Source organism: Diachasma alloeum, unplaced genomic scaffold (assembly GCF_001412515.2).
Source record: "Diachasma alloeum isolate Michigan unplaced genomic scaffold, Dall2.0 Dall_scaffold_00374, whole genome shotgun sequence".
Classification (NCBI taxonomy): domain Eukaryota; kingdom Metazoa; phylum Arthropoda; class Insecta; order Hymenoptera; family Braconidae; genus Diachasma; species Diachasma alloeum.
In genome coordinates, this window is record NW_021680513.1 from 600,992 (window position 1) to 610,178 (window position 9,187).

The 9,187-nt window shown below is 39.3% G+C and overlaps 1 protein-coding gene across 6 annotated transcripts in view; it reads right to left on the bottom strand.

Moving 5' to 3' along the window:
- The window catches only part of LOC107041727 (voltage-dependent L-type calcium channel subunit beta-2), an 85,298-nt gene extending 82,451 nt beyond the window's left edge, over positions 1 to 2,847 (bottom strand). For all 6 annotated transcript variants that reach the window (XM_015262420.2, XM_015262419.2, XM_015262417.2 and 3 more), the window contains exon 1: positions 864 to 2,847. In XM_015262420.2, the coding sequence (XP_015117906.1) occupies positions 864 to 1,058 (195 nt within the window). In that variant the 5' untranslated portion in view covers positions 1,059 to 2,847. The remainder of the gene's footprint in view (positions 1 to 863) is intronic.
- Positions 2,848 to 9,187: the final 6,340 nt, after the last annotated feature.

A 9,187-nucleotide genomic window follows, 5' to 3' on the forward strand; every position in this document is an offset into this window, starting at 1 on the left:
AAAGCCGACAAGCCACTCCTCGTTTATGCTCTTAGAATCCCTTGCGTGTTCAGGATTTTTCGAAAATTCAGTGAGAGATGATTTTTTTTTAAAATACATTTCTCTCTGAATCTCTCGCCGATTTAAATTCATTATTCAATACCCATAATTCCTAACTATTTCCGAGAAGCACATGGCAACTGCTGCATGACAGACTGCAATTAATGTTGTACATCAATAAATTACCCCGAATTTCTTCATTTTTCCTTTCTCAGAAACGTAATTCAATAATTTAACAAAAGCCCCAGTTCTTCTTCCCCTCGGGCGTAATGTGTCGCGTATTTCTTTTTACATCTCGTGCCAACTTTTTGGAAAGCGAGAGAAGGGGGACAGGTGTATAAGTGCACTAGGGCCCGGTGCTCCACAACCACCTCAACCCCCAACCTTTCTTCATCCCACCGGAGAATTAAAAATAAAAGTCAATTGAAACAGAGAGTTGAAAAGAGTAAAAATCAGTCCCTAAGAATTTTTATTTCAAAGAAATCATCCCGACTGTGTGGGCATGCAATACAAATAAACACATGCCCCCTACACACACTCACACACACACACACACATGTTCAACATAATGGTAGAGTGGTAAAAAAAGGAAATGAAGGTTGCGGGTGATAAAGGGCACGTGCGAAAGAGGAAACCCATTCGGTCGTCAGTGGACTATCCCTTTACTCCGGAGCAGGCGCACCTTTCACTCCTACAAGCTACACTGACCTACATTCCGAACAAACCGGGTCCACATTAAATTCCAAATGAACACAAAGAGTAATTCGTAATCAGCCTCCACCCCCCCCCTCCACCCGAAATAAAATCAAAAGAGCAAAACTCACTGGATTATTGGTGGAAGTCGCAGCTGGACCAGCGGCAGTGTGTCCCTCGTAATCGTAATCCTGTTCCCTGTGTCTATTCCTCCCAGTACTGTGCTCACTCTCCCTGACCTCCCTGTGATGATCACGATGATCCCTGTTATCCCGTAAATCACGGCTCAATTCACGTTCTCCAGTGATACGGGACTGCCTAGACATCGCCGGCTGCTCCTCCACCTCTTCTTCCTCTTCCTCCCCCACCTCGTCAATTTCGTCCTCCTCTTCCTCGTCCTCAGAGTCAAGAAGCAGCCGTTCGGTACCAAAGCCACCACCGGGGTTGCCGTCTCCACGGCCGGTGACTCCCCGTCGAACGGGATGACGCCGTAGGTCACACCATCCTCCTCCTCCACCTCCACCGCCTCCCTCCTCGCCACACGGACTCCCGGCCACCCCGCGGCCCGTTGATAATACACCTGGCGCCCTCACCTTCTTTCTACCAATCGTATTATCCTGCAAACGCACTGACGCCCCACCGTGGCCCTCCGTAACATCACCGTAATCAACTATATTAACTTTGCTTCTTCTTCCACTTACGACATCCCGATAATCATTGTGATAATCATCCTCCTCCTCCTCACGATATCCGGGTAAACCGAATGACGAGGTTGGCGATAGAACTGGTGATTCACTGAAGAGTACAACGCCTCTTCGTCGTCCAGTTCTTGTGCTGTCGACGCCACCGCTTTCGCGGGGACGATCTTCCCGTCGTCTCGTCACCACTTGAATTTTTTTAATACTTTTTGGGCTAAATCACTGCTGCAAGAGCTTATTCACGGAATTTAGTCACTTCGTCAAATGATCATCGATGACTTTACGATATTTTTCTTCGGTCTTTGTTTGTTTTGTTTGGTTTTGTTCCCTTCGCTTCTGTTCTTCTCTTTTATGTACTTCTGTCGTCTGTTTTATTTATGAAGAGTTTGCCCTGCTTACGCGAAGCTCCCTCAGGTTTATTGTTCAATCTCCAAGAACAATGAGCATTTCCCAGTCAAAAAGAGCCTGTCGATTATTGTTGCCCAGTGTTTGTTTCAACCCGAGACAAGTGGGTGGATTTTTCTGTTTTACGTGTGGAGGTTAGGCAGCACTAGTTGGCAAGGCTCACCGAATGTAGGGCTGTAGGTCGCGTTCACCCGTTCCACTATACACACCCACCCTCTTCGCCACCCGGACCGACTTTGACTCAGCTGCAATGTACCCTCGCGCAAGGGGTTGCGACGTTGCACCGGTCCGACACACTCAATACTCCTCACAAAGACATTGCGATGGCTGTTTTTTGCTTGTCGCAAGGGAATTTGTCCGAGGAGAACTATGGCAATTCTCTCGGGATTTATTGACAAACTTGATAATCCAATTTGATATCTCGTAATTTGATTACGCGACACTAGACGTTTCCTTCTCCTCAATTTCAATCTGGAATTTTTCGAGATTAGGTTGCGATATTTACTTGAATTTTTCGACTGATTTACTTGAATTCTCCACTGATAAAACTTGTTTTATGTCGAACTACTCGACTGAACTTTCGCTTATTGGTACTTAGGTTTTATCAAGCAGGTGGAGATAAAACTCATGAATTTTCGTTGAATTCACTGGTTCACTTGAATGAATAAACCACTTGGAGTAAAAATATTGAAAGTACGAGCCGCAGCAAGTTGTCTCAGATACGACAGTCAACAGTTTTTCCTCGCGAACCCGGTGACAAGGAAAACACTGGCAAATATCGGGTAGTTTCTCACCCACTTTGTGTGCAACCACAGACTAGTTATTTCTAATCTATTCAGTTGAGTACAATCACAAATAACTCGGTTGTCAATGACTGGAGTAATTTATGGTATGAAATTTTTTATACTTCAAAATGAGGGATTGACGAAAAAACACTGGCGATACGTTTGTACGTTTTTCCAACGGAATATTACGGATATGGAAGGTGGATGGGCTTCGCGCTTCGCTCGGGACTCGGTTATCATCGGTATTGTTCGCCGATAATCGAGATTTTTCGCCCCGTTTGCTTGATAGACCGCGTGACGTCACGATTGTGTATATACGAACCTGGGATGTCTATTATCGATCGGAAGTGAGCGCGCATGCGAGTCGATGATAGCTGTTGGATTCCAGCGTTTCCCCCCGCTGGTTTCGTTGGACTTTCTCAGTGTTTTCAAAATCTAGTACTTGCTCATGCGCAGAAAGGGTGGTTGAGGGGTCGGGGCGGGGGACGCGACACGTGGTGTGGTGTATTTTACCCGTGTGTCCATCAGGGCCGGGTGTACCCTCTATCTGCCTGGAAATGTACTTCGTATCTGTTTCTGCAACACCAATGGACAACGCATCGATTTTTCACGCGTCTAATATTTGAGCTTGTGTTGGTTTTTATGGACACTGATAGACTGATTCATTTATTCCAAACGAGATTCGTTATCTATTAACGAAGGGTTGAGTTGAATATGACCAAATAAATATTCGTTAATAGTTAACGAATGGTTCACATGAAAGGTGAAAGTCGAGTCAAACAAGACTTCTCAAATATGCATTCGTTAACCATTAACGAATGAACATTTGGTGAGACCAAATAGACCCTGGCTTTCAACCAAATCCATTTGTTAACAATAACTAATTATGTCTATCAGTGCACTAAGGGAGAAAATAGTATGTTTTGTCATCAGGCTGAGAAAAACTTTTCTGGCGAATAGGTTCTGGTTTCTGGTTCTGGTCTTAGGATTGCAATCATATGAGCTAGAAAAGTTTTTTTAGGCCGTATGTCGAATATTTTTTGTCATGACCAGCGTAGGCAACAATTTATGAACGCGTAGCGTTCGTAAAGTGCTGATGCCTTACGGCCGAAATGACGAAAACCAAGTTTTTTGAGTTTTTTGAGTCTTTACTTGTATCCAGAAACTCATGGTTCGAATTGAGAATGAAAGAGAAGAAAAAAACACGGTCTGTAATCACACTCGTCAGGAAACAAATTTTTCACCACGCTTTGCGACTCTTTTTAGGCACGCGAAGCTAAAACGTCCCTTTCCACACATTGTGACGCAAAATATCGTTCGATACTTATGGGAAAAGTGTTTTTTAACTCGTGACATTAGATCACTCACCTTCGGCTCGTGCTATAAATTTCCCACGAGCCAAAAAACACTTTTCCGCACTCGTATCGAAATATACTATTTCTTCACAATGTCCGTAAACGGCGTTTGACGGAAACGAAATGTAATGAAAAAAACTTTTCTAGCTCATATGATGGCAAACTCATATTCGCCACAAATGGTTTTTTCGGCCTAATGACGAAATACATTATTTTGTCATTCCGGGCTTGTAAGGCAGCGGTTCTCGAACGCTACACGTCATTAGGCCGAACTAGTGGATTTTGTCATGATGACCGAATGCGAATTTTGCAGTCGCTCAAATTTAAGTTTTCAGTTTTTGGTGTTGGGATAACTGAATATGGTCTAAGAAGTCCGAATATGCGATTTGTAGATGATGATGTCTGCATGTACGCAGTTATGTGATCTATTTTCTCCATTTTTTTTCTCCAAATTTTTTTAGAAGGGATCATTTAGTTCATAATTTTTTGATCATCAGTATATAGAGGTTGTCGCGTAATGAACAGCAAATTCGAGTTGACGGCAGACCGCCAGTCGATGAGGACACTCCGTGCGATATAAGCGCCGTACTGAGGGGTTCACTCTAGTCTGGTCACCAAACGCGACCCTGCGACTTTAGAGCTGCGGGACATCCCGAAAAAAGCGCTTCTAAATCGACCAACCGACCACTCGTGTACTAATGCGTAATTTTTTTTTAATCAATAAAATATGACCACGGAACGTTAGCTAAGCAATTTTTAATTGATTTTAGGCACTGTAAACATCTAAACCCTTCTAAACCCTTCTAAACATCATCCAATGGGGTGGGGTATGCACCGTAGTCTATAGGTTGGAACTAATGATCCCGCATTAATTTTGGAATCGCCGATTTTCATAAAATCTATGTTTTTGGGTCAAGGATTCTAAATTTGTCGGTTATTAAAAAAAAAACAAGCGTTCTATTTGTTATTAACAATTTAATTAGTCAAATCGTCCTATCGCCCAAACTATGGAAAGTAAACAAAAATTTTCAAACCATAAATTATCTAGAATTTAATAAGGAATGATTTTTGTCTATTGTCAATTTCACATTTCTCTTTTAGCCTCTGAGATATGAGCAATAAATTAGTTGCGCGACCCGACACAGCGGTTTCCCAGGTAAGAATTATCCAGGCTGACGATGGGAACAGTCTTTTTTGAGCCCTGTATTGGCAAGGCTCAATGGCTCAGGCCTCAGACAAGCCTGTTCTCATCGTTCAATCCAGGCTCAAATGAGGGTGATCAATGAGGCCTTTGGCGAGTCTCAGTTCAGGCTCATTTCAGGCTTTGGGTATTGAGGCTGAGTACGTCCAGGCTCATCTAGGACTCAACCAGTCCCCGGGAGTAAATTTAACCGTTGATTTATATCCTAAATTTTTGAACTAATGACCACCATTCAATGAAAGTAAAAAAAGTATCATCACTTTCACAAATATAACTATACTTGTCGTAACATCTACCAAGCTGAGGCCCAAATCAGGCCTGCAACAGTCCTTTGTGCACGCAGTTGCATAATTATCATTATTATTATCTTTGACTGATCAATCAATAGATTTACAACTAGTTCATTCATCGGGCTCATCATTCATTCTGTTTACAATATTTAAACGAATGGATAAACAGAGAAACACTACTTTGTACATTTATATCCGAAAAAAAATCTTCTAATTGTAAGAAGTTTCCGGTAGCCTAGTGGACAACGCACCTGACTGAAGATCTGAAGGACCTAGGATATCGAATCCCCGAGCATGCACAATTTTTAAAATGTATAATTTCATTGTATTTCAATTTCAGGTACGCGATAACGGTTCCGGGCGAATAATTAGCGGAAAACAATGATGATAACTTTTTTTTTTGTATCCATTGATAATTAATTAACAATTAGAATTAACGAATTACCGCTCATCAACTATGGCGAACAATTCTACTGCAGACTATTTTGTAGGGTTCCAAAAATTGATAAATGGTTTATAAACAATTAGTAATGATGCAAATAAATGCGTATACACAATAATGTCTATTGTTTAAATGAAGCGCAATTGAGCCTTTGAAATTTCGTAATTCAAGGCTTGGATCAGGACTTGTCATCAAGCCTTGTTCAAGCCTTAGAGATTGAGCCTGAATTCGGGTTATCATTTTCAGGGCTGAATGAGGGCTCATCCAAGCTTGGGCCCCAGCCCTGACTGAGCATTTTCGAGCCTTGTTTCAAGGCTCGATGAGCCTGGTTTCCATCGTCAATTCCTACCTGGGTTCCGCTGGCGGCGCGCGGTGGGCCTGAGTCACGCAACTCTTTCATTACTCATATCTCAAAATCTAAAGGAGATATGTGAAATTGACAAAATACAAAAATTATTCCTTATTAAATTCTAGATAATTTATGATTTAGAAATTTCCGTCTATCTCCCATAGTTTGGGTGATAGGACAATTTGAAGAATTAAATTGTTAATAACAAATGGGTTCCAATGCATAAAATCAATTAAAAATTGCTTAGTTAACGTTCCGTGATCATATACTATTGATTGAAAAAAGAATTATGCATTAGTACGCGAGTGGTCGGTACATGTCTGAAAATCGGGGGTGTCCCGGAGCTCTACTTTGGTCACCTCTGCGGTGATTCGCCGCCATGTTATTTAGCTTTAGCGTTGCCGAATTCACTCTACACTGTCCGGACGCGTTTAGCGAGTTTCTGGCAACGTCGCAATTATGGGCCATTTTCTTTAAAATGGGAAAAATAATTCATCTGTTCGAAATCATTTGTTTTCTTTAGGATTTTAGGAAATATGTTCATCTAGAAACTATTATAATTTTTTAGACACTTCTATAGACAAAGCCAATTTTTTTTTAATCTTTCCGGTTAGCCAGTCAATCGTAATTAGAAAAACGACGCGCAGCGGGGTTTCCCTCATAGAGTGATCAATCTAAAGTTAATCACGATTTCAGTAGTCAAACGGTTTAAGTCAATTCCATTCTAGCGCCCGTTCTCGATGAATATCTCAAATTCTAAAGGAGTTGGCAAAATTTTCCTAAAAATATTTTTTGTAAAGAAAAATGAAGACTCTCGAAAAAGACCTTACAACAATTTCGCTATCTTTCTTAAATTCCGAATTATTCACTGAAAACTCAACCGGGAGCTACGTCGACTTAAACCGATTGACCACTTTACTACTGATTTATTCTTTAGATTTTTTTATGCACGATTCACTTCTATTTTTTATTTATTCAATCCTACTCACGTCAAGTAGAGGCACCGGATTGAATCAAGAAATTTTTTTTTTTTTGGGTGATACCTATTAAACGTCGGCATAGAGAATAATTTTGTCATTGATTGTGGCTATGAGTTTTAAAAGTCGCGGGCTTTTTGTGTATTGTTTAGTTGCCCCGCACATGCTTAAAATGGCAAAAATAACCCAGGGCCTCCAATTCTTGAGCTACCGAGGTTTTTTTTCAAATTTTTTCAAAAAATGTGTGCAATAACAATTACCAATTAATTTTTTGAAATTCGAATCCTACACAGCTAGTTTCCTTTGTTTAATATACAAATTTGCGCCATTCATGTAAAATAGGCAAAAAAATATCCGTAAAATATTTAAAATATATACTTGATTCTTTCAGAAACATTTTTTGGGCTATTTTACATGAATGGTGCAATTTTTATTTAAAAAAAACGAAATTAGCTGTGTAGGAGTCGAAATTCAAAAAACTACTACTACTACTACAACTTTCCAAAAAAACTCTGTAGCTCAAAACTTAGAGGCCCTGGACTATTTTTATAATTCTAAGCGTCTGCGGGGCAAACGAACAACAGGCAATTTATTCTTTTCCACTAATTATTCATTTTTAGACATATTTAATCGATCTTCAATGTATGAGAAATCTCATTCGAATAGCCCGTGACTTTTGACACTCGTAGTAGTCTCATCATGAAATCTGCAGTGAAGTCTATAATAGCCAAAAAGGGCGCACGCCTAAAAAACTTCGTCAAAAAATTTTCATAAAAAAAATCTGGTTAAATCAACTTTGGGAAAGTGAATTTTTGGTTAATCCAACTTTAGTCAAATTGAACTTCCGTCAATAAAACCTTCCTTTTGTGATTGCTTCGAATGTTATGCTTTAAATGACTGATCATTTGTTATATGTATTTTGTTGTGCTGTGGATATTTATGATTGTATTATTTACTTTTTCATACTTATGAATTTGTGTTAAATCACACGTTACCGATGTTGTTTACTCTGGATACGATATTTGCGAATTTAATATTTTGCTTTCATTTTCATTTTGTTATTTTCGATCAGGGATCAGAACAATCATCAATTTCAAAATAAGTTAAATTTAGCTTATGTTAACTGATAATATTATCCAACAATTTTCAATTTTCCAATTAATCATCAATCGAATATTCAAATTCCGAAATAATCTATAAACCTGTAATCGTGTCAGAAGTTTGACCATTACATGTCTAACTGAAATCCGTTTATGAAATTCACAATTATTTACTCAATAGTTGATAGAAAATTTAAATTTTGAATTATTTTAATATTTTCTATTAGATTATGGGGTTTAAAATAAGAAACACCTTTTGTCTATATGAACACTTTAATTGAAAAATCTCAAAGACTCTACACAGTCAAAAGGCACTTCACAGTATGAATATCTACAAGAGACTAAAGATAGTTGCTAGTGAGGCCCAGGGTTAATGTAGACCTAGGAGGGCAATATAATTTCCACCCCCTGAAGCAACGCTCGGTCTTTCCTTCTTGATCCCGCCTGGTCGCCAGGTGTACTTGCGGGAAAAACCCACATTTGGGAAAAACCCATCAGTAAAACTCCCGAAAGGACTTTTCCCCATTTTACAATCTCAAGGAGGACCCCATAGCAATATTAAGCAATAAACCTTTCCTTAACATAAAATAACTTTGGGAGAGTGAATTTTGGTCTCGGGGAAATCCCGAAAATCCAACACACCCCCTTAAAATTTAATCGAACTTATTAAATAAAAATTAAATCACAAAAAAAAATTATACAGCTCTACTACATTTACAGCTCTACTAGCATTTGCTACTAAGGATTAGGGAAACCCAGTAAAACCTAATCAAACCATTAGACAATACATATATATATATATATATATATATATATATATATATATATATATATATATATATATATATATATA